At 36.1% G+C, this 27,425-nt stretch overlaps 1 protein-coding gene across 1 annotated transcript in view; it reads right to left on the reverse strand.

The window, feature by feature from the left end:
* Nucleotides 1–27,425, reverse strand: part of LOC112605319 (ankyrin repeat domain-containing protein 36A-like) — a 141,036-nt gene that overhangs the window by 93,996 nt on the left and 19,615 nt on the right. The window contains exons 8-16 of the mRNA XM_025354985.1: nt 19,072–19,100; nt 18,909–18,981; nt 17,100–17,130; nt 13,994–14,060; nt 9,642–9,681; nt 7,492–7,520; nt 7,325–7,397; nt 4,006–4,034; nt 3,842–3,914 (exon numbers count right to left, since the gene is read on the reverse strand). Of these exons, the coding sequence (XP_025210770.1) occupies nt 3,842–3,914; nt 4,006–4,034; nt 7,325–7,397; nt 7,492–7,520; nt 9,642–9,681; nt 13,994–14,060; nt 17,100–17,130; nt 18,909–18,981; nt 19,072–19,100 (444 nt within the window). The remainder of the gene's footprint in view (nt 1–3,841; nt 3,915–4,005; nt 4,035–7,324; nt 7,398–7,491; nt 7,521–9,641; nt 9,682–13,993; nt 14,061–17,099; nt 17,131–18,908; nt 18,982–19,071; nt 19,101–27,425) is intronic.

A 27,425-nucleotide genomic window follows, 5' to 3' on the forward strand; every position in this document is an offset into this window, starting at 1 on the left:
CATAATTTTTTGAAGGTATAAATAACACAAGCTGAGATCCTTACTAGATTCAAGAAGAGCAAAGTACATTAGATGGGAAATAAATATGGAAGAGGAATATTTTCATTTGTAATGAAAATTATTCTATTTACAGTTTTCAGGAGAGAAAAAAATACACACACACACACACACATTCACACACAAAAAACAGAGCAATACACTTTTACAGGGTGTTTCTTCATTAAGAGCCTGTCATTTGATATCCGAGAACACTCTATAGGGATCAACAAAGGGGTTCTAAATTGTGACCTGAGTAGTTTAGAGTTTAACATTCATGAAGGGGAGCCGAGAGGACAAGTAACACTTTGTTGGCCATTTCTACTCCTTACTGTCATTCTCTGAAAAGCACACACTGAATTTTCTCAGGGTTATGACATGTCAAAAAGACATGCTTTAAGGGGGAAACAGGTGCAATCAGCACAGCCATGGGAGAGATACAGTTATGCTTGCTAGGATTTCCATTACTTCTGCTTCATTTCTAATATAGTACAAATCAATAAAAGCAACCACGTAAGCACATCTATGTTGGTATGTCATCATATTTAAGTCCACATGACATCAGCATGAAGAGAGCATAATGTGCTGTAGTCATCACATGGCATATCATGAGATCATACAATAAATCAAGAAATATGTCACTGGGTCATTGTATGTAGATCTGAAATATATATCACTGATTTTACAAAGACCAAGTTGCAGTCATTATGTGCACTGCCTGAACTTTTCTACAAGTTTTTAATACACAAAATCAAGTTCTACATGTTATCTATGAACGTGCACACATGTGGTAAGAGGTCTTTAAAGTGCATTTGGGTGATTTCTTTTTTTTTTTTTATTTAAATCAAGCTCTTGGTTACATGTCGGCAGTAAGTTTTAGTAGTATAAAAAACCCTAAGACCATAACAGCTCAGAATCACCGTCTTAAAAGACTGCGTCTACCAAAGAGTCAGCAAGGCATGACTACTTACTTTCTTCATTTTTAAAACTCAGAGGTACCCCATGCACACTCCCAAATAAAACTACACAAGTTCCTTAGTTTAATTAGATCCCATTTGTCAATTTTGGCTTTTGCTGCCATTGCTTTTGGTGTGTTAGTCATGAAGTCTTTGCCCATGCCAATGTCCTGAATGGTATCGCCCAGGTTTTCTTCTAGGGTTATTATGGTTTTAGGTCTTTCTTAAAAGTTTAAGGCTTTAATTTGTCTTGAGTTAATTTTTGTATAAGGTGTAAGGAAGGGGTCCAGTTTCATTTTCCTGCATAAGGCTAGCCAGTTTTTCCAACACCACTTATTAAACAGGCAATCTTTTCCCTTGCTTGTTTTTTGTCAGGTTTGTCAAAGATCAGATGGTTGTAAATGTATGGTGTTATTTCTGAGACCTCTGTTCTGTTCCATTGGTCTTTATATCTGTTTTGGTACCCATACCACGCTGTTTTCATTACTATAGCCTTATAGTATAGTTTTCTGTTAGGTAGCGTGATGCCTCTAGTTCTGTTCTTTTTGCTTAGGATTGTCTTGGCTATATGGGCTCTTTTTTGATTCCATATGAAATTTCCAGTAGTTTTTTCTAATTCTGTGAAGAAAGTCAATGGTAGTCTATAGCATTGAACCTATAAATTACTTTGGGCAGTGTGGCCATTTTCATAATATTGATTCTTCCTATCCATGAGCATGGAATATTTTTCCATCTGTTTGTGTCCTCTCTTACATCCTTGAGCAGTGGTTTGTAGTTCTCCTTGAAGTGGTCTTTCACATCCCTTGTGAGTTGTATTCTTAGGTATTTTATTCTCTTTGTAGTAATTATGAATGGGAGTTCACTCATGATTTGGCTGTTCATCTTTTATTGGTGTATAAGAACGCTTGTGATTTTTGCACACTGATTTTGTATCCTGAGACTTTGCTGATGTTGCCTATCAGCTGAAGCAGATTTGGGGCTGAGATGATTTGGTTTTCTAAATATACAATCATGTCATCTGCAAACAGAGACAATTTGACTTCCTTCTTTCCTATTTGAATGCCCTTTATTTTTTCCTCTTGCCTGATTACCCTAGCCAGAACTTCCAATACTATGATCAGAGTGAACAGGCAACCTACAAAACAGGAGAAAATGTTTGCAATCTCTCCATCTGACAAAAGGCTAATATCCAGAATCTAAAAGGAACTTAAACAAATTTACCAGAAAAGAACAAACAACCTCTTCAAAAAGTGGGTGAAGGACATGCTCAAAAGTAGACATTTATTCAGCCAGTAAACATATGGAAAAAAAAAGCTCCTCATCACTGATCATTAGAGAAATGCAAACCAAAACCACAATGAGATACCGGATCATGCCAGTTAGAATGGCAATCATTAAAAAGTCAGGAGACAACAGATGCTGGAGAGGATGTGGAGAAATAGGAACACTTTTACATTGTTGATGGGAGTGTCAATTATTTCAACCATTGTGGAAGACAGTGTGGTGATTCTTCAAGGATCTAGAACCAGAAATACCATTTGACCTAGCAATCCCATTACTGAGTATATACCCCAAAGATTAACCATTCTACTATAAAGACACATGCACACGTATGTCTATTGCAGCGCTATTCACAATGGAACCAATTCGAATGCCCATCAGTGATAAACTGGATAAAGAAAATATGGCATATACACATCATGGAATACTATGCAGCCATAAAAAAGGATGAGTTCATGTCCTTTGCAAGGACATGGATGAAGCCTGAAAAACCATCATTCTCAGCAAACACACACAGGAAAAGAAAACCAAATGCTGCATTTTCTTACTCATAAGTGGAGTTGAACAATGAGAACACGTGGACACAGGGAGGGGATCATCACACACCAGGGCCTGTCAGGGATGTAGGATCCTAGGGGAGGGACAGCACTCGTAGAAATACCTGATGTAGCTGACAGGTTGATGGGTACAGTAAACTACCATAGCACATGTATACCTATGTAACAAACCTGCATGTTCTTCACATGTATCCCAGAATTTAAAGTATAATACAAAACAAACAAACCAACATTAATTCAGATTGTTGGTTACCAGTAGGCAATGAATTGTAGTAGTATAAAAGATTCTAAGGCCAAAACTGCTCCGAATCAGTGCTTTAAAACCCTGTATCTACCAAAGAGTCACCAAAAAATTATTAGTGACTTTATTCATTTTCCAAAATCAGAATCATTTTCCAAAACAGCTCTGAATCACTGCTTTGAAACCATGTATCTACCAAAGAGTCACCAAAAAATGATTAATGACTTCATTCACTTTCCAGAATCAGAGGTATCACACATACCCAAACTCACAAACGAAAGCACACAAGCACATACACGTGCAGAAATTCAAGCTGGTAATCAGAGCATGTGATTGGGTGAAGATTCAAAGATTCTCAATGTGACAATACCAACATAAAGGAGTTGAAGTTCTAACACAATTGTGATGTCGGCAGGTATAGCTTTTCTCTAGGTAAAGAACAGTATAGGAAACCAGAAATTGAAGCACTGAAAAATATTTAGTTTCAAAATTCACCTCCTTGAACCCCTGACATGCATACAAATTCCACATTGGGATCTTTATCACAACCTAAAAGGCAAAGCATCTGAGCTAGAGCTTACATTTTTAAAATTTCGTTTTCTTATTCTTGTAACTATCATTTTATAAGCATAAACACTAACAAGAGCATCAGCATCATTTAGATCAAATCCTTCTATCTTATTGGGGTAAAAGAAGAATCAGAAGACTACGAACATTTCCAATATATTCATGTCCTTCTTTCCAGATGAAATTTATATTGGCAAATTTACCTTTTCCTGGAGGTGGTGAATCCTTCCTTCTTATGGCTACTTTGGAACTGGGATCTGCTTCTTTTGGGGTAAGCTGAATGGGTTTTACAACATAATGATTAATATATCATGTATATATATCACAAGGCATTTTGTTAATTAAAGATGAAAATATATTTGTTTACCGTGGATAAAGGAGGTCGCTCAGAAGATCCTACAAAGCAAAAGGGGCACATAATTAAGTACGTGTAAATATGACACAGCCCACCATCCACTATGTAGTGTTTGTAACCAGCTGAAATCTTCATGCTTGGTCTTGAAACTGTTACCTATTAGGCTCTGGGTTGCTTTTGCTATTGTTTTGGTTAGCATACAGACATGACAGGAATATATGGAAATCATAATATAGGTTTCATAAAACATGTAGTCCAGATTTCAAGAGAGAGATTAGATTTCACATGACTACAACTAACACAGAAAAGTACTTCTACCAATGTGATCCTGTTAACTGAAGCCAAAAAACGTGATGTCAAATGAAAGGACCAAATAGGACCCCAGAAGGATAAATGTCAAAGCCCATGGTAGAACGCTATGGTGTACCCTGAAGAAATCACCCAAGAACCTTTTATAGTATAATACAATAGTTCTCCTGTTCTTCATTTTGTCCTCTAACTTAAAAACTATCAATTTCATTAAAATGTATCATTCACTTCTGCTTGCAGGATGTATTCTGAGTTCATTAGTTGAGGTATCTACATACGGAAGAATAGTTAACAAAAATACTCATGTTGTCCACAGTCATGCAGGCTTCTGGTGTTTTTCCATTTCCCGGATTCTCAACTTTAGCCCTCCTGCCATCTCTTCCTTCACTTATGCAAAAAATGCATACATTACACTCCAAATACCTAATGTGTAATTGGATTCCCATAAAACAAATCTAAACAAAATCATTGACTCATCAGAGGCTGTTTTAATGTTAATCACCTTTTATATATCAAAATCAAAATCTTTGCCATGATTATTGACAGTTACATTTTAATACTTAAGAAATATATTTCTTGATTGTTTTGCTTCTACAGTCAGTTTGATATGCACTGCATCGCATTTTGCTAACATGAAGCACCTATCCTATTGTCGATGTGTGACCCCTATAGAGAGAAAAATTGAGTCCCTGTGGTTTACTCTTAATCTTTCACCTTCTGTTTCCAGTAAGCTCTGAAGCAACAATAATCCAATATTCCATTCGAGTACGAATATACTAGGTCCACATAAAGTGAGTTATCTCAGGTTTCCTTATCAGAAAGCCCCAAACACCTAGCCAGCTGCTACCTTTATTTACACCGTCCCACCCCACTTGCACTCTTTTCTGTTGATAAATCTAATCTCACTATCTGGTCTTCATTCTTTGCCTTCCACATTTTGTTCTTCATTATTCTCACCACCCCTGTGATCAAACCCGTAACATCTCATTTTTATAAATAAGAAGATATGGTTTTCCTTTATTAGAATATGAAAAGTTACAGAAACTGGACTAACTTGTACAAATTCCTTCTTCACAATAGCAGCCCCATGTCCTCCTCTCTCCCACAGACACACTGTTTCATAGTTTCTATTCACTCACATCAGTTTCATTGAGTATCATATCAAGTCTCATTTTATCTTCACGGCTTTATTTTATACTAGGGGTTATTATCAAAGTCTCAGCAAACTATGTTATATATTTTCTTCTACACGAGAGATTACTGAGCAGTAAATAAGAATCTCCTTGGATATAAACACTTTTATGTACACAAAATTTTTGTGAAGCTAACTTATGGTGAAATACACATGTCATTATGTGTGTTACGTGTTCCAGAAAAACAGGCTCTAAAATTTTATGGAACTACTTAAAACTTCTGCAATTACAATGACATAGTCTCTGCTCAATGCAGCAACATCTTCAGAAATCTCTTGTGAAGACTTGGTAAAATGTCAGTCATTTACATGAAAAAGAGCATTAAGTGACAACACTGCTTGCTGGTATAAATAAGACAAGGCTAGATCCCTGCCAGATTCAAAGAGATCAGAGTGCCACGAGACAGAAACAAATATATAAATCGAAAGATTTTCATTTCTACCAAAAATTCATGTATTTAAAGTTTTCAGAACAGGACAAAATGCAAGGAAACACAGCGGTGAGGCGTTATAGAGCATCTCTTCACCTGGAGGCTATTTATCATTTGACATCCGGCAACCCTTTCCAGGGCTCAACAAAGGGGTTCTAAATTGTGATTTGATCATTCCTAGAGTTCAACATCAACCTTCCTATGTAAGGAAACCAAGGCATCAATGATACTTTGGCCATTTCTTCTTTCCAATGTCATTCTCTGAAAAGCATATACTGGAGTTTCAGAGTCATAGCATGATGGAAAAACATGGCTCTAGGGGGTAATGAATGCAGTCAGTACAGCTATGGCAGTGTATAAAACTATAGTCAGGGTATCTGAAATACTTCTATTTAGTTTCTTACATAGTACAAATCAATAAAGGCAACCACATAAGCAAATCTATGTTGGTATGTCATCATATCTATATTCATTTTGTATCAGCTTGAAGAGACTTTAATTAATTGTGGTGCAGTCATAAAATGGCATACCACAAGACCATACAACAAATCAAAGATGACCAAATTGTGTCAACCTGGATAGATCTGAAATATATACCACTGATTAGAAAAGTCAAGTTGCAGCTATATGTACGCTGTGTGAAATCGTATAGAAGATTTGATACTTGAAAATAGATTCTACTTATTACCTATGAAAGTGCATGTATCTTGTAAAATATTTTTAATGTGCATTGCAGTGATTTAAAAGTAAAAAGTGTTAATTCTGGCTGTTGGTTACCTGTAGGCAATGAATTGCAGTAGAAGAAAAGATTCTAAGGCCAAAACAGCTCAGAATCATTGTTTTAAAACACTATATCTACCAAAGAGTTACAAAAGAATGATTAATTACTTTATTCACTTTTAATCAGAGATACACACACACACATACACACGCAGAAACTCAATCTGGTAATCAGAAGATGTGATTAAGTAAAGAGTCTCAATGTAACAACACTGACATAAAGGAGTTGAAGTTCTAAAACAATTGTAACGCCAGTAGGTATAGCTTTTCTCTAGATGAAGAGAGAAGAGTATTGCAATCAATTTTGAAGCACTAAAAATATTTACAGTTTCAAAATACACCTCCTCGAATCCCTAACATGCACAGGAATTCAAAACTGGGATCTTTAGATGATGACAGCTTTAAAGGAAAAGCATTTGGGCTAGAGCTCACGGTGTAAAATGTCTGCCTTATGCTTTAAATATCATTTTATAAACAAAGATATTAACAAGAACATCAGCATACTTACATCAAATCCTTCCATCTCATTTGGGGAAAAAGTGAAAATCAAAAAACTATGAGCATTTTCAATATTTTCAACTACGTTTTCTAGAATGAAATTTGTAGTGGGGAAATTTACCTTCGCTGGAAGTTAGTGAATCCATGCTTCTTAAGAATCTAGTTGAAATGTGATCTCTGTCTTCCACGGTATGCTGAATGAGTTTGACAACATAATGATTAACATATCATGTATATATCACAGAGCATTTTGTTAATAATTAAAGAAAATACGTATGTCAAGTTTACCGTGAATAAAGGCGTTTGCTCAGGAGACACTACAAAGCAAAAGGAACACATAATTGACTACAGGTAAATATGACACAGCCTACCATCAATCATGCAGTGTTTGTATCCAGCTGAAATCTTCATGCTTGCCCTTGAAATTGTTACCTATTAGGCTTTGGGTTGCTTTACTCTTGTTTTGGTTAGCACACAAACATGACAGGAATATACACATGAAAAATCACAATATAGATTCTATAAAACATGCAGTCTAGGTTGCAAGGGTGAGATTAGGTTTCACATGACTGCAAGTAACATAGAAAAGTATTTCTACCAATGTGAATTTGCTGAAAGAAGCCAAAAAAAAGTGATGTCGAATGAGAGAACCAAATAGGACCCCAGAAGAATAAATGTTAGAAACTATGAAGTTGCAATGAGAGTGATGAAAATGTATCATCCGCGGCCGGGTGCGGTGCCTCACGCCTGTAATCCCAGCACTTTGGGAGGCCGAGGTGGTCGGATTACGAGGTCAGGAGATCGAGACCATCCTCGCCAACATGGTGAAACCCCGTCTCCAATAAAAATACAAAAAAATTAGCCGGGCATGGTGACGGGCGCCTGTAGTCCCAGTTACTTGGCAGGTTGAGGCAGGAGCATGGCGTGAACCTGGGAGGCGGAGTTCACAGTGAGCCAAGATCACGCCACTGCACTCCAGCCTGGGTGACAGAACCAGGCTCCGTCTCAAAAAAAAAAAAGTATCATTCGCTTCTGCTGGCAGGAAGTGCTCTCAGTCATTAGTTCAGATATCTACTTGGACAAGAATCGTTTCCATACTCATGTTATCCACAATCATGAAGATTTCTGGTATTTTTTCAACTTCTGGATTCTCAACTTTAGTTCTCTTGCCATTTTTTCATTCACTTATGCAAAAAATGTATACATTACACATCAAATAACTAATGAGTACTCAGATTTTCATTTAAAAAAATGTAACCAAAATCTCTGAATCACCATTGACTTTTTTTCATAATAATCAACCTTTTTTTTTTTTTGATACGGAGTCTTGCTCTGTTGCCCAGGCTGGAGTGCAGCGGCACAATCTCGGCTCACAGCAACCTCCGCCACCCGGGTTCAAGAGATTCTCCTGCCTCAGCCTCCCTAGTAGCTGGGACTACAGGCACATGCCACCATGCCTGGCTATTTTTTTGTATTTTTAGTAGAGTTGGGGTTTCGTCATGTTAGCCAGGATGGTCTCCGTCTCCTGACCTCGTCATCCGCCCACCTCAGCCTCCCAAAGTGCTGGGATTATAGCTGTGAGCCACTGCACCTGGCTCAATCAACCTTTATATATCAAAATCTTTGCCATGATTATTGATAGTTACACTTTTAGTACTCAAGAAATAAATTTCTCATTTGTTTTTTTCTAAAGTCAATGTGATATGCTATAGCATAGCAGTCTCTGAGGTACTTTTATACAATGGCTATTTACATCAAAAACAGCATTTAAAAAAAAACAGTCAATGTTTTGATATCCAAGTGCATCCCATTCACTAACAAACATGAATGAAGCACATATCATTGATGTGTAACTCCTGCAGAGAGAATAAACGAGTTCCTGTGGTTTCCTGTCATTCTTCTATCCTCTGCTTCCAGTAAGCTCCAAAGCAGCAATAATTTAATCTTCTCTTTGAGTGGAAATATACTTAGTCTACATAAAGTGAGTTCCCTCGAGTTTCCTCATCAGAAATCTCCAAATAACCTACTCACAGCTGCTTTCTTAATTTACACTATCCCACCTCACATTTTTTTTTGTAAATCTAATGTCCACTTCTCAACAATGAATGTTATATTTTGATCTACAAGTTTAAATGTTCACCAAAGTTTTAAGAAAAAGTATGTTTAAATTAAATTATATTTGCTATTAAAAATTAATAAATTATATTTATAATTTAATTAAAATTAGGTTTATAATTTAATGAAATGTAACAAGTAATTTAATTTCAAATTTATTTTAAATTATATTTAAATTAGTTATATTTATTTTCAAAAATTATATTAAAGCATAGAAAATTATTCAGCTATATTCACTACTTCACCACCTTTTTTTGTACACAAAAAAATAACATTATCATTATTTGATTGCTCTCGTGGAGCACTTTTTATAATACCAATACCATTTGCTTCTTCTCCAGTTGCTGATAGTGATTTTTCTTCCTAGTTAAAAAAAAAAAAAAAAATCTTCAGAAAATGCTGTATTTCCTACTCCATCAGTCAGTAATCCAAGAAACATTTTCTGGGTCTATAAATTCATAAGGTCTATCCTGGAAAATCTGATAATATGAATAAAATACTAATTTTACTTATTTATCAAGTGAAAAAAGAAATTTATAAAAACAAACAAAAGCAGAAAGACACAATTCATTATTTCTGCAATTCAAGTCAAAAAAATACAGTGACGGCACAAAGGCAGTAACAGTTATTTCTACCTGGGAAGCTTCTGAGACACTGCAAATTTAGCGTTCTATTTTTAAAATAGACAAGTGAAAAGTAAGAGTGTGAAGAGTTTCTAGTCAGGGCAGCATGTGCAAAAAAATAAGGCATGAAACAGCATAGCCAATAAGAAATACCACAATAATGTGGTAAAACTTGGACACAGACAGAGAAAGTGGGGTGGAGAGATACAATGGGAGAAACAGGCCAAACCACAGAAATAAGTGTTATGCTAGAATGCAAATGTTTCCTTTGTGTAATGAGGATACAGCTATAAGCAGATGAGTTAGATCAAAGTAAACATGTTTAAGAAAGGTCACCCTGGAAGACATACACAGATAAAGGTGGAGACAAGAGAGAAACAAAAAAGAACATTCCGAAAGTATAGGGTAGACAGTGTATTACAGTAATAAGATATGAGAAATGGTTAAAGGTAGAAAATACAAAATTTAGTGAGTCACTGGACTGGCAATGTGAGGGAAACCTGGAGTACAGTTTTTCTGCTTCAATGTTTCATTGCTACTTACTTGGTGCTGTTTACTAAGATTAGGAAGTCAGATTACAGAGTAGATTACAAAGAGTCAGGAAAGAATCTGGAAGGCAGTTTGAGACCTATCAAATTTGAGGCACAAAGGGGACTTAGAAGACTAATCTGGGTAAATACATTTGGAGTAGAAATAGATGATCTTACTCAAAAAAAACCATACGTTGTTGAGAAGGTCAACATTTGTAAAATATACTAAACTGGTAGGATTCAGTAATTTAAACCTATGAAGAACTCTGACGTTTTGAAAATAAAAAGAAAACAAAACATGGGATTCAAAATTTCAATTATATATTTCTATACTGGATTAAAAGACATAAAATATATTTTCTTAATGTATGCAACTATTTAGTTCTGGAATATTATGGTCACATGCATTTTTGAACTTAATGAAAACAGTTATCTAAAACCAGTAATTCAAGGTATCCTAAGAAAGCTAATTTTTAAAGAATCATCTTAAAAGTTTTTAACTTGTAGAAACGTTTATTCTATTATACAATTATAAGGCATTTAAGCAATATTAAAATATGAGAGAGAAATGTAAAACCCTATTTTAAAGTTAATATAGTTTTCTGATTCTCCTGTAAATGATATACTAACTCTCTAATTGCCTACTTATGCCATAAAGATGATAGTTAAAATTCAGAGAAAAGATCAAGTAAAATAGTCATATGACTATGCAAGCTGAAGATTTACATGTTTTCAAATACACCATGCCTGTCAATCAGGACCCAACACTCACATGAAGAAAGAAGAAATTTATTTTGAAAATCAAATCAAAAGGATTCCTGAGTTTTACAGCTGAATAAATTTATGTGCAAGGTATAACAACTATAAACACTAAAGTGAATAATGCTTCCAGAGAATAATACAAAATGTCACAACCGTAGGAGATAGTTTTAAAAGTAAAAAGCAATATTCCAGAGATAATTCTGTGTACTCTGTTGGCAGTATTTCTTTCCTTATGATTCTATGGAAATAGGTACTTTGTTCAGGAAATAATTATGAGGATTGATTACACTCATCGCATGTGTGTTCTTAAGTACAGATGTTATCAGCACAAGGTAAGTCAGATTAGTTCCAGAAGTAAGTAATAATTTATTTATTTAAGAGGGTAACAGATTAAAAATATATATTTTCTCATTCAATGAATATAAATTAAAAACCTCCTTTAAAATTAACCAGAAATGTGCCGGTGTGGTGACTCATGCCTGTAATCCCAGCACATTGGGAGGCCGAGGCAGGCAGATCACCAGGTCAAGAGATCGAAACGATCCTGGCTAACACGGTGAAACCCCGTCTCTACTAAAAATACAAAAAATTACCAGACATGGAGATGGGCGCCTGTAGTCCCAGCTACCCAGGAGGCTGAAGCAGGAGAATGGCATGAACCCGGGAGGTGGAGTTTGCAGTGAGCCAAGATCACGCCACTGCACTCCAGCCTGGGCAATAGAGTGAGACTCTGTCTCAAAACACACACACACACACACACACACACACACACAAAATTATTGTATAACTTCAGCTCCTTCCAAAAAAGAGAGAACAAAACCACCATCCACCTTATGGAGCAATGAGTGATGAATGAAGGCCACACATACCTACTAAATAGAAAGCTGTAACTAAGTATCTTGACAATAGAAACAGAGGTGAAATGAAAGAATAGACACTAAAGACATGTGGTCTACAAGGAAAAAGTCAGACTGAGGTAAATCATTTTTAAACAAAGGGGAAGGAGGGAGGAACAAACAAAAAACGAGACATGACCAGTCAATCAAATATGAGCTTACAAGAAAAGCTTGTGTTCACAATAGATGCCTAATAATACTGGATAGCATTTACTCTACAATGTGTTTTGTGTAAATACTTATGTAACAAAGAGTTTAATTTGTTTACTGTAAAATAACACATCCCAAGAGTTAACCAGGATCATTCACCTGAAAGCTGAAACATTCTTACAACAGAGAGAGAGAAGAAAAAACAATAAAGTTCCAGCAACTTAACACCTGGAGAAAGAATTTTTATTCAGAATTCAAAAGAGTAATGTATGTCCCAAAAAAATATGTATTTAATAGAACATAGCCAGGACTTCAAAAATTTAAGAAAATTTAAACTAAAATCCTAATCCAATCTTCCAGTTAGAAGATATTAGAAAACACGCTGTATCCACCTTTCCTATTTCCTTTTCATCTTTTCTAATTTTTATTTTCTTCTATATGACACATTTTATCAACATAACTTATACATTCTCAACATTAGAAGAAAATATAAATTCAAAAGATTCAAGAAATTTAATAGATTTAATTATGAGATCTGCCATGCATATTATGTTACCTGTAACATTCCATTATAAAAATTTGCCTGTTTGTTGATTCACATTAAAAACTATTAAAATGTTTCTTAGATGTAAGACCTTATTCTAGGTACTCCAGGATACACACAAAGAGGTTTCCTAGCTTCAAGTGGTTCATAGTAATGCAGCAGCTTTGCATTATTTTTTCAAGAACTAAGCACAAAAGCCTCTGAAATTTGAAATTTAGAATGAGATCCAAAGACCCTGAGTGGATTTTCTTTAAATTACGATGCAACAACTTTGTGAAATTAAAGTCTGACCATAGGAATATGAAGAGTCTCTGCTTATCAAACAGGTTGTTGTTTTAAACTAAATGCATATTCTTCAATTAGATAAAGAGTTTAAAGTATACTCTTAATGAAAAGGACTTGGAAAACACAGTGAAAATCCTCTGTAATACAGATGTGAGAACGGAATTTAAATTTCTGATCTCCCACCACTTTGTGAAATTAGACAAAAAGGTTTGCTGTATTGCCAGGCTTGGTCTGGAACTCCTGGGCTCAAGAATTTCCTGGCTTGATCTCCTGAATAGGTGGCACTACAGGCACATGATACCATGTCTAGTTACATTTCCACAATTTCTAATATTATTTTAGTCTAATTATAGAACCAAGAATAAAAATAAAGAGCTCTCTGCAAAAATACTGGATCATGACAAAATAGGTGTGCAAGAAATAAAAAGAAACGATATGCTATGTGTAACAGGGTGATTCCATGGTTCCTATAACAAGTCATCTGATGTATTAAAGATTCATTTAAGCAGAGGTATTATTAGTCATACTCAAATGATATGTAACTCAAAGTAAAGACACTTACTCAAATAAGCCTAGAACAAAATTTGTACCTCCTCTATTGTGGGAAAGCATTCCCAAACATCATTTTTCTATCACTATATTTTCCAGCATTTTATTTTTCAGATCACACCTCTCAAAGTCTTTATCAACTACTTCTTATTTGCCAAAGCAAAAAAAAAAAAATTAAAATTAACCCCTCCTATATCTTCAAAATGATTATCTCTAATAAAATTTCTATACAAACATGAAACAATGATAGGTAGACAACTGCTAATTTTTAGAAGAAAATAATACAGAAAATGAGATTCAGAGTGAGAAAATTAATTTCACAAGAGAGTACTCTACCTCAGATTCCAAATCAAACTCATTCTTTGTCACAGGCTGTGCAACAATATCTGGTATGTAGAGACTCCTACAGAACAAAAAGATACAACAAAAATGAGTACGTTCATTTCTTAAAAGAAAACAAAAACCATCAGTCTATACATGCAGTCCTCTCCAAAAAAAAGGGTAAAACAAAGTCTGAGGAAGGTCAGTTATCTGTATATTAAATAATATTTATTGGTATAATTAAGATATGGCCTCTGTTTTAGAAAACAATTCAGTTACCTATTTCTGCCTCCACCTCTCCCAGCCTATGAAATATCCAATGCAGACTCACCCTTAAACCCATAGCAAATAGTGGCAGGCAATATAATGGCACATCCAGACAATACTTTGTCCTTATAAATTATCTACCTGAAAGGCTAAACTGAAAATCCAATAGATATCTGACAAAACTTTTGTTACTGAACTGGAGTAAACCTGATGAGCTACAACAAGGTAGAAAAGGCACTGTCTCTTCCCTATTATCTACTTCTGATTCAAAGACTAATTTGTGTCACTGGAAAATGGGAGTCTTGGATCTTCAGCTTTTAAGCTACTAAAAGAATGCCCACTGATTCCCTTTACCCTAGAACACTCCAGGGAGACCCCTGAAACACTGAAAATGTTTGAAAGCTGAGTGTACAAAAGTCAAAGTACAAATGTACATGTTGTTATGTTGTTATTGGGAATATTCTTCACAGAAAATTGAAACAATAAAATTTTTAACTCCAATTATTGTCATTATAGATCCTGCCTTACTCAGGTCCATAAAAACCAGCAAGCTTAAGAACCTTCATAGACACTCAGATACCCAAGAGAGAGACTGCTGGAAAAGTCTCCCTCCTGAGTACGTATGGCTCCATTCCATTCATCACTGTCTAAATATCTTCCTTCCTAGGGGCTCCCACTTCTGGATCCCTCTTCTGCAGAGATCCATGGCAATCTCCACTCTACATCTTCAGCCTAGGAAAGCCCAGATTCCTCAAAAGACCGGCTAAAATAATTGAGAGTAGGAGCTCTATTCCTCTGCTTCTGGAAAGTAAGTCAGTCTCAGTCATCCACCCCAAGCATACGCATGTTACCGACTACCCACCTGAAGCTTCATTGCTGATTTGCCAGCAAATCCTACATTTGCCCTACCCTACGTGTATGTGAGAGAATTGAGAAAAGAGGCAGAAAAAAGGAGACATGCACCCTGGCTCACAGATCTATATGTACTTAAGCAATCTCCAGCTCCCTAGTTCTTGAGGGGNGAAAGCCCAGATTCCTCAAAAGACCGGCTATAATAATTGAGAGTAGGAGCTCTCTATTCCTCTGCTTCTGGAAAGTAAGTCAGTCTCAGTCACCCACCCCAAGCATACGCATGTTACCGACTACCCACCTGAAGCTTCATTGCTGATTTGCCAGCAAATCCTACATTTGACCTACCCTACGTGTATGTGAGAGAACTGAGAAAAGAGGCAGAAAAAAGGAGACATGCACCCTGGCTCACAGATCTATGTACTTAAGCAATCTCCCTAGTTCTTGAGGGGTTCTAAGCCCTCTGTAAGCTGGGATGGAAGAAGATGATACCACATTCCTATCTGCTCCAGAGACTCTTTCCTGTGGCTCAAATCCTTTTAATACTTTTCAATAAAAACCTTGAAATCTGTCAGTTCCTCCGGTTAAACAAAAAGGCAGCAACCCCTTCAGAACTCCTTGAATGTCCTATTCTCATACGTCTTTCTTCATAATTCCCAACATCCTGTGTTTTCAATTCCCTTATCTTTATCAAACTTATAAGAAAGCCAAATATTCAGATTTTTCCCTAAAACCTTCATTTCTATCCAACTAAGTGTGTGTTCCTCTTCAACTTTGGCTGTCCCCTGAAAATTCCATTCTTACCCACTTTCATTGGGTTCAACAGCTCATTCCATGCTCATCCTCTTCCGCTGTGTTCACTAGACCCACTCCCTCTTTCTAAAACTAAAATCACTCAATGACAGAATGATGTCAAAGAAGACTGGGTTTTGAATTAAGAAACCTGAGTGCAAATCTCACTTCTGCAATTTACGGTATCCAAATAATTTTCTCTCTTTGAGTTTCAGGTTCTCCATCTGAACAACCACTTGATCAGGATGTTAAACCAGGATTCAAGTACTAGAGGATATTTTGTTTAGTCTCTAGGATTTCTTAACATTCTGAACTTCTGTGTACCTCTGAAATTGTCTGTAGGAAAATGGGGAATATTTAGCTGCCATAAATGAAAACTATAATAGAAAATCACAAACCCTTAGAGAAGCAGTAGAGAAAGTGAAAAGAAATCAAGAAAATATTAAAATGTCATAGAAGGAAAAATAAAGAATCCAGAAAATAAGAAAAAGCTTCAGCGAACTAGGCAAGGTACTCACTTAAAGAGAAAACCAAAGTGGGTAGGCAGTAAGTAGAGAAATGAATTAGAAATATCCTTTTAATATAGGCTAAATACAGTTAGTATTACATGGACTATATGTAAATATTCTGCATGCACAGTCAGATAATATTTTTCTAGGACTGGCCTTGTCTTGCTAATGAAAAACTTAGGGTCCTGCGGCCACAGGTAACTGATATCTGCCTTTTAAAAAAATAAGTAATATGGTTACTACTGCCATTTCCAAAATATTTGGACAAATTTTTGGAGTAGGCAGGCTTCTAAATAACACTCTAAAGAGAGTTAATATGTAACAAAATGTGACTTTCTGAATTGATCTGATGTAAATCAGTACCGTGATCCCATTGCCACATAGGTCTCTATCCATCCACATTTATGGGCAAAATAAGCGTTTTGAGAGCCAGGCAGGATGATGGTCAAATCATGGTTTGGCTATCTGTTAACTGTGGAATCATGAGCCAGTATTTCAACCTCTTTAAACCAGAGTTGCCTAATTAGTAAAAAAAAATAATAATAGCACAAATAGTTTGTAAAGCTGTGTGAAGATGACATGACATGATAAATGTACGTGTAATGTGGTGTCTCGCACAGAGCAGAACACTAAACGGATACTAGTTTCTATTCTCTCTATTCACTTAGTTAACATATCACTTTAAAAAATCTGTGAAATCATACCTGTTTAAACACTCTTTAGCAGGAGGAAGCACTATGAAACAAAAAGTAAAATGCATTTTAAATCAACAATTGGAACCTGTAGAATATTAAAAACATAAAAGAGCACAATGGCTTGTTCCTATAATCTCAGCTACTCAGAAGGCTGAGGCAGAAGTATCACTTGAGAAGCCCAGGAGTTTGAGACCAGCTTGGGCAACACAGAAAGACTCTATCTTTATTAAAAAAAAAATTTTTAAATTTAAAAATATCCTGTAGACAGGGCTTGGTGGGTCACGTCTGTAATCCTAGCACTCTGGGAGGCCAAGGTGGGTGGATCATTTGAGGTCAGGAGTTCGAGATCAGCCTGGCCAACATGGTGAAAGCCGGTCTCTACTAAAAATACAACAATTACCAGGTGTTGTGGCGCACACCTGTAATCTCAGCTACTCAGGAGACTGAGACAGGAGAATCACTTGAACCCAGGAGGTGAAAGTTGAAGTGAGCCAGGATTGCACATGTCTTTCATACAAAACATCAGAAGGATTTAAGCCATTATACTACAAATATTCATCATGTTCTTTGACTTGCCTGGTAATTGAGCAGGTACACAATGACAATTACACTTTAGATGAATGTACACTTCAAAACTCCTCAGTGGAAGTATCCCAAATTGATCTGCTTGGATATGTTTGGTGAATCCTGTTATATGGTATTCATTATTTTTCATACCCAAGTGGTATAATAATGAGCCTACACTTCTTGTATTTTCTAGTTTAGCCTTCAGAAAGTTTTGTCAATCACTCATGGCAACAAGGTATAATATACAAACCCAATCAAAATATATAAAAAATTATCAAATCTGATATACTTACACAAAATAAAGCCGCTAAAACCATTAGACATCAGTAAGCTTTTCCATTTGGAAATCACTCCAATATTCATTAAAAATAAATATTTTAGGGGTCAATTAATGAATTCAACATTATTTTTGTTTCTAAAATAGTCTGGTTTGAAGGATCATGTTATTCTCTAAAGTATTTTCATTAAATTGCCATTTTATCCAAAAGTTAGCTCTCTGAGCAACAAAGCCAATGTATGCATATTCACATTTACCCTATGTGAATAACTAATACCAACAAAACATATATTTCTGATGCCCAATAGTAACAAAGGGGGGTAATGAGTCACTGTGGGTCATCCCAATTCTAGCACTCTTTCCTGCTTCCAGCAGTTCCTGGAGCAGCCAAAATCAAATCTTCTTTTATGCAAATATTCCAAATGCATCTGAAGTGAGTTCCATCAGCTTTCTTCAGCAGAAATCCCAAAATTGCAAAACTAACACCTTTTCCCTCCTTACTACCTCACAATCCCTCTTCCTTGAGTAAAATAATTACCACATCAGAGGTCTCCTTAGTTCTCTTTCTACATTGTTTATGAGTTCTTCCAATCACTTCTTCCCTGTGGTTTTAGCAATATGATCTGATGCCTATAATTTTTATTACTTAATCTCTTTCTCCATCCCTTTATGATGGAAACCTGCTGGAGAATTAAAGCAAGAATATTCTGTGCTTGAGCCTGTTAGATCTTGCACTGCTCTCCAATCGTTCTTCTTGCCAATTTCATTGTGGGGAAGGATATAATCTTACTACTCAGATCATGGCCAAGGACCAGCAGCATCCGTGTCACCCGAGTACTTACTACAAATGCAGAATCTCAGGCCTGCTGAATCAGAATGTGCAGCTTCAATGAGCCCCCTGCGATTTATTCAGGGAAGGGAAGTTCTCTTCTATCCTGAGTGAACATGACATTAAATGTGTATTGCAAAATTACCTGTTCCAGATTTTTCTCCATCTTTTGTTTCTGTGGCTATATTCGAAACAGAATCTTTCTTTTCACTTGTAGCCTGAATGGGATTTGAAACAAAACAATCAATACATAAAGTATATTTCACAAACTATACAGTTAATAGTTCAAAACATGAATGTGTAATTACCTTCAAGGCCGGTTGTTTCTGAGAAGACACTGAAAAGCAAAAGGGATACATAATCAATCATGTGTAAATATGATAAAGTTATCCATACATGCATGCAGTGTTAGCACCAAGCTGTATCCTCCTGCCTATATTAGTTTAGGTTTTTATGTTTTATATGTTGTGTCTTGGGACTGGAACATGACAGAAATACACTGAAGAAAACACGAATACAGGCTTCATGAAATATACACTTACAATTTCAAACGTGATATGATTTGTCATATGTCTAAAACTAAAATGAAACAGTGTCAGTATCAATGTGGATATGCTGAGGGATAAAAACAAATGTGGTCTAAAAACAGAGGAGCAACTGATACACCTGGGAATCAATGTCAAAGCAGGTGGTACACGCTCTCGCATGTCTTTAATGCAAGAGATCAGAAGGACATATACCATTATACTACAAACATTCATCATGCTCTTTAACTTGCCTGATAGCTAAGAAGGTACACAATTACAATGACACTTCACCTGAATGTACACTTCATGTCTCCTCAGTGGAAGTATCCTAAATTGATCAGCTTGGATATATGTTTGGTGAATTCTAGTAGATAGTATTCATTATTTCTCAGACTCATGAGGTGTAATAATTGCCTGTGTTTCTTGTGTCCTCTAGTTTAGCCTTCTAAAAGTCTTTGCATCCACTCATGGCAACAAGGTATAATATATAAACCTCAATAAAAAGTATCATCATTTATCAATATTAACATACTTCTACAAAATAAGACTGCTACAAGCATTAGATATTAATAAGCTTTTACATTGAGAAACAGCTCCAATATTCATTGACAATAACCATTTTAGGAGTCAATTAATGAATTCAACATTATTTTTGTTTCTAAAATAGTCTGAAGTATCATGTTATTCTCTAAGGAATTTTCATTAAATTGCAATTGTATCCAAAAGTTAGCTCCTTGAAGAACAAAGCCAATGTATGCATATTCATGTTTATTTCATTTGAATAATTAATATCAGCAAAATCTATGTCTCTGATTCCCAATAGTAACAAAGAGGAGTAATGAGTCACTGTGGTTTATCTGAATTCTATACCCTTTCCTTCCTCTAGTAGTTTCTGGAGCAGCCAAAATCAAATCATCCTTTACGCAAATATTCTAAAATGCATTTGAAGTGAGTTCAGTTATACTTAGAGTCGTAATTTTAAAAATAATTTTCTTTGTACTCATGAAGGCTCCTAATATTCCTACATTTCCTGGATTCAGCAGTTCAGCTCTTTTGCCATCTCTTTTTCCACTTTTGCAAAAACATACACATCAAAGAAATAATGCATAATCAGATTCCCATGTAAATAAGTTAAACAAAATCTCTAAATAACCAGAGACTTATTTTATTAACTAACCAAATATATATATGCACATATATATATGCGCATATATATATATGTCATGATTGCCAAGATTATTGACAGTTACCCTTTTAGTACTCAAGAAATGCATTCTTTGATTCCTTGTTCCTGAAGCTAGTTTGATATGATATACCATAGAGGTATCTCTGGTCCTTTTATGAAATAACTACCTCAGTAAACACAGCTTTCCTAAAGAAAAAAAAAAAAAAACTTTTTCTAGATTAAGCATCCCAATATGCTAACTCACATGAATGAAGCGCATATCATTGATGTGCAAAACTTATAGGGAGAAGAAATGAGACCCTGTGGGTCACCCTCATTCTTCTAACTTCCACTTTCCATTAAGTGACTTTCCACAAGTCTCCTCATCAGAAACCTCCAAATTACCTAGCTAGATGCTTTGTTTACACCTGCCCAATTTGACATACACTCTTTTTCATTCATAAATCTAATATCCATATTGGTGGACTTCATTCTTTGACCTCCACATTCATTTCTTCATTATTCTCACCACTGTATTGGGACATCTGTACAATCCCATACAGACACATGTGAAGATAAGGTTTTGCTTTATTAAAATGTTAAATGTGTCAGACACGTGACTAACATGTACAAATTCCTTCTTCACAAAAGCAGCCCCATGGCCTCCTCTCTCCCATAGACACTCTGTTTCACAGCTGTTCTTCACTCACATCCGTCTGAGTATCTATCGTCTCTCATTTTGTCTCTATGCTTTCACTTCATATTATGAGTTATTATCACAGGGTCACCCATCTACCTTACCTATTTTCCTCTCCAGGAGACAGTACTGAGCAGTAAATTAAAATATTCCAGGATATGAATACTTTTATATACACAAGACTTTGTGGAGCTATTTTATGTTTAACTATGAATAAAACCACTATTTCTATGCCTTCCAGAGAAACAGGCTCTGAAATGTTATTGAACGTAACCTATTTAAAAACTTCTTTAACTACAATCACACTGTCTCTCCTCAATGCACCAATATCTTCAGAAATAACTTGTGAAGACTTGAAAACATGTCAGTAATTGACATGAAAAATGAAGCACTGACATAATTTTTTGCAGATATAAATAAGACACGTTGAGATCCTTACTAGATCTGAGAAGAGTGCCATAAGACAGGAAATAAATATGGAACAAAAATATTTTCATTTGTAATGAAAATTATTCTATTTACAGTTTTCAGAAGAGAAAAAATACACACATACACACACACACACACACACACACACATTCACACACAAAAAACAGAGCAATATGGCTTTACAGGGTGTTTTATCTTCAAGGCCCTATTTGTCATTTGACATCCGGGAACAATCTATAAGGATCAACAAAGGGGTTCGAAATTGTGACCTGAGTAGTTTAGAGTTTAACATTCATGAAGGGGAACCAAGAGGACAAGTAACACTTTGACCATTGGCCATTTCCTCTCCTTACTGACATTCTCTGAAAAGCACACACTGGATTTTCTCAGGGTTATGACATGTCAAAAAGACATGCTTTAAGGGGGAAACAGGTGCAATCAGCACAGCCATGGGAGAGATACAGCTATGCTTGCTAGGATTTCCAATACTTCTGTTTCATTTCTAATATAGTACAAATCAATAAAAGCAACCACATGAGCATATCCATGTTGGTATGTCATCATATTTAAGTTGACATAGTATCTGCACGAAGATAGCATAATATGCTGTAGTTACCACATGGAATATCATGAGATCATATAATAAATCAAGAAATACCTCACTGGGTCAATGTGGATAGACAGATTTTACAAAGACCAAGTTGCAGGCATTTTGTGCACTGCCTGAACTTTTCTACAAGTTTTTAATACACAAAATCAAGTTCTACATGTTATCTATGAATGTGCACATATGTGGTAAGAGGTTTTTAATGTGCATTTGGGTGATTTCTCTTTGATTTTTTTTTAATTTAATTCAAGCTCTTGGTTACACGTCATCAATAAGTTTTATTGGTATAGAAAACTCTAAGACCGTAACAGCTCAGAATCACTGTCTTAAAAGGCTATGTCTACCAGAGTCAGGAAAGCATGACTACTTACTTTCTTCATTTTTAAAACTCAGAGGTACTCCACACACACTCCCAAATAAAACTGCATACAAATTCTTTAGTTTAATTAGATCCCATTTGTCAATTTTGGCTTTTGTTGCCGTTGCTTTTGGTGTTTTAGTCACGAAGTATTTGCCCATGCCTATGTCCTGAATGGTACTGCCTAGGTTTCTTCTAGGGTTTTTATACTTTTAGAACTTACTTTTAAGTCTTTAATTCATCTTGAGTTAATTTTTGTATTGAGTGTAAGGAAAGAGTCCAGTTTCAGTTTCCTGCATAAGGCTAGCCAGTTTTCCCAACACCATTTATTAAATAGGTAATCATTTCCCCATTGCTTTTGTCAGGTTTGTCAAAGATCAGATGGTGTAGACGTATGGCATTATTTCTGAGGCCTCTGTTCTGTTCCATTGGTCTATATATATCTGTTTTGGTACCAGTACCATGCTATTTTCATTACTGTAGCCTTGTCGTATAGTTTGAAGTCAGGTAGCATGATGCCTCCAGCTTTGTTCTTTTTGCTTAGGATTGTCTTGGCTATATGGGCTCTTTTTTTGGTTCCATATGAAATTTAAAGTAGTTTTTTCTAATTCTGTGAAGAAAGTCAATGGTAGCTTGATGGGTATAGCATTGAACCTACAAATTACTTTGGGTAGTATGGCCATTTTCAAATTACTGATTCTTCCTATCCACGAGTATGGAATGTTTTTCCATTTGTTTGTGTCCTCTTATTTCCTTGAGTGGTGGTTTGTAGTTCTCCTTGAAGAGGGTCTTCAAATCCCTTGTGAGTTGTATTCCTTGCTATTTTATTCTCTTTGTAGCAATTGTGTATGGGGGTTCACTCATGATTTAGCTCTCTATTATTGGTGTATAGGAATGCTTGTGATTTTTGCACATTGATTTTGGATCCTGAGACTATGAGGAAGTTGCTTATCAGCTGAAGGAGATTTGGGGCTGAGACAATTTGTTTTCTAAATATACAATCATACCGTCTGCAAACAGAGACAATTTGACTCCCTTTCTTCCTATTTGAATACTGTTTATTTCTTTCTCTTGCCTGATTGCTCTGGCCACAACTTCCAATACTATGATCAGAGTGAACAGGCAACCTACAGAATGGGAGAAAATGTTTGGAATCTCTCCATCTGACAAAGGCCTAATATCTAGAATCTACAAGGAACTTAAACAAATTTACAAGAAAAGAACAAACAATCTCCTCAAAAAGTGGGCAAAGGATATGAACAGACACTTCTCAAAAGAACACATTTATGCAGCCAACAAACATCTGAAAAAAAGCTCATCATCACTGATCATTAGAGAAATGCAAGTCAAAACCACAATGAGATACCATCTCATGCAGTGGAAACAACAGATGCTGGAGCAGATGTGGAGAAATAGGAATGCTTTTACAATGTTGGTGGGAGTCTCAATTAGTTCAACCATTGTGGAAGACAGTGTGGTGATTCCTCAAGGATCCAGAACCAGAATCCCATTATTGGGCACATACTCAGTGTGTGTGTGTGTGTGCGTGTGTATGTGTGTATACACAGTGGTTTGTTCCTATAATCTCAGCTACTCAGAAGGCTGAGGCAGAAGTATCACTTGAGAAGCCCAGGAGTTTGAGAACAGCCTGGGCAACATAGCAAGACTCTTTATTTAAAAAAAAAAAAAAATCATGCAGGCCGGGCACAGTAGTTCATGCCTGTGATCTCCGCATATTGGGAGGCCAAGGCAGGTGGATCACTTGAGGTCAGAAGTTTGAGACCAGCCTGACCAAACATGGTGAAACCCCGTCTCAACAAAAATACAAAAAAAAATAGCCTAGTGTGGTAGCACACGTGTGTAATCCCAGCTCCTCGGGAGGCTGAGACAGGAGAATCGCTTGAACCCAGGAGGTGGAGGTTGCAGTGAGCCGAGATTGTGCCATTCCACTCCAGCCTGGGTGACAGGGTGAGACTTCATCTCAAAAGAAAAAACAAGAAATCATGAACTTTGTACATGCTTTAGACCTTGTAGGAAAAAAAGTATAAGACTTTGATGCTTTATTACAGAGACTCTCATGATTTGTTACAAAGCAGTACTTCAGAAACATACTTGGAGGTTATACTAAAATTATTAGTTATACTATTTGTAGGTAACTAATGAATTAAGAACTCTTATCTTTCTTATGTGCTTAGCATATACTTATCAAATGCGAAGAATATATTATCAAAATTTGTTACAAGTGAATTGCAGTATAAAATAGTCATAATTCTAACAGAATCATATCAGACTGACAGAAAATGGCATCATTAGTAGAATCAATATAATGAGCAGACAGTGTCAAAGAACATGATTTCTGGACAAATGAACCAGGAGCAGCTAGAACAGAGTACACAGTAGTCCCCCTTATCTGCTGTATGTGTAGAAAACACATATTCAACATAATGTTCCTCTTCTCTCACACCACAACAACAATCATCAACACAGAAGATTTCTGTGACCAAATGTGTATATTTCCCCAGCAACAAGCAAACAATTCCGTGGCAGACACCAAATGGGTGCCCTCTAATTCTGACACTATCTACTTGGGGATTGTGTCAGATCCCACAGGTTGAGGGCTCAGTACCACAAGGCTATTCCCCCACAGCAGTCACAAGTCTGGGCCTCCAGAACTTCCAATCAACTTCCAGGTGGACTTCAAGTTGGGTTTCCCAGGACCCCCTCTTTGCTTTGATTAATTTACTAGAGTGGCTCAGAGAACTCATGGAAACACATTTACCAGTTTCTTATAAAGAATATTCAAGGATACAGATAAAGAGATGCATAGTGCAAGATATGGGGGGAAAGTAACATGCTTCCATGTCCTCCCAGGGCACTCACCCTCTGGGAACATCCATGTATTCTCCATACACCTCCATGTATTGGAGAGTTTCCAGGTAGCTGAATACAGCTATCCCAATGCTCTCCAAATCCAATCCTTTTGGGATTTTATGAAAGCTTCATTACATACACATGACTGATTAATTGAACATTCAGCCCCTCTCACATCCCAGGAGGTGAGGGGTGGGGCTCAAAGTCCCAACCCGCTATTCACACCCTGATCTCTCTGATGATGGGCCCCATCCTGAAGCCATCTGGAAGCTGCCTGCCATGAGTCAATCATTAGCATACAAACGACATCATGTTGGAAATTCTGAGGATTTTAGGAGTTGTATGACAGAAAATGGGGTTGAAGACCAAATATATATTTCATAATATGACATTGGTGGTTTAGTCACTGACATAATCTGTTCCTAACATCCAACCAACGATATTATGTGGCTCATGGATCCAAGATCACATGAAGCAGATGATCTTCTTTCTGACATACAGTCAAATAGAAGGTCAATAGTAGCCTAAGATTACATGGCAATGTCTACTACATTCGCCTCACCTATTACACAGCCATTTTATTATCTCACATCAGTGCAGAAAGTAGGGTGACTATAGTACATGATACTTTGTGAGATCACATTCACATAACTTTTATTACAGTATATTGTTATAATTGATCTACTTTACCATTAGCTATTATTAATCTCTTATTGTGCCTAATTTATGCATTAAATTTTATTATAGATACATATGTATTTTTAAAAATTACTGTACACATAGAGTTCAGCACTAATCATGTTTTCAGGCATTCACTAAGCGTCTTGAAATGTATCCCCCATGTGTAAGAGGAAATGACTGTACTTATTGTGTTGAAACACAACAGTTTCTCTACCTCTTCAGTTTAAACTGTTTAGGATAAAGCACTCTAATTCAAAAAATCAAGGTCTATGAAAACTGTACTCTATTCTATGGCAAAACACAGGATACAGACCAGGGTCAAGGATCCCTGCAAAGACTTTTCGGCTGCCAGTGCAGAAGAGCCTAAGAGAGGTCAGTGTCCTCACTCTCACTAATCCTCTCCTAGGGAAGATTCTGGTGAGTTTGCTTAGTTCTAGCTGTTCATTCACCCTACGTAGGGCACAAACAATGCTTAAATTCAGCTTTCATTTTACCTCCTTCAAAAAAACACACACAGAGAAAATATCACTCCCTTAAAAGCTTATCCAATCTGAGTCTTGTCTCCTCGTCAGAGAGAAGCTTATACAGAAACACTGGGTAGGTACGGCAAGCTGCCAGGGAGTACTTTCTAATATATAAAATATACATCAAGGAACTGTAAACTCACTGGAGCCACCAAGATGTGCCAACAGTTGTCCCCTACCTAGTGGGAAAAACAACAACAACAAATCTACGTCACTTTACCTAAACAAAAATAGTAGGACTCTCTTGGCATTTTTCATGATGGAGAATCTAGTTATAAGTGAGCCATGCTATAATAATATTATATACTGTTTTCAAACCGATCACTCAAAGAAAGAAGTCAATAAGAAACATATTTGTATGCCTATAGTATTCACTAGCTGATCTTATTTCCAATTGCAAGGTAAATAGGAAAGACTTTCTGACTCCAGTTTTATAAAGTACAGCCTCTCGAGATTGTCCCTTTCCACTGCTAGTCTATCTGGACCCACCTCACAGAGAAGGATGATCCAGTCAGTGCTGTGTAGTCTGCAGCATGAAGTCATTTTCCTCAACCCTCCCATTATGTGGCAAATGTCTATATAAATTATGCTTTTTCAACATGTAAAGCATATGCCATTAAATTCTACATTAATAAGCCAAAAGCAAAAAAGCACAATGGATAGCTCAATTGAATACATTCAGTTATCTTGGAAATTTATGTTTTTTAATATTGAAAAAGATATCCACTATATTATCTTTAATATAAGACTATGCTGGACATATCAAAACTATGGAGACAGCAGAAATATTAGTAGTTGACAGG

Source organism: Theropithecus gelada, chromosome 13 (genome assembly GCF_003255815.1).
Source record: "Theropithecus gelada isolate Dixy chromosome 13, Tgel_1.0, whole genome shotgun sequence".
NCBI classification, from domain to species: domain Eukaryota; kingdom Metazoa; phylum Chordata; class Mammalia; order Primates; family Cercopithecidae; genus Theropithecus; species Theropithecus gelada.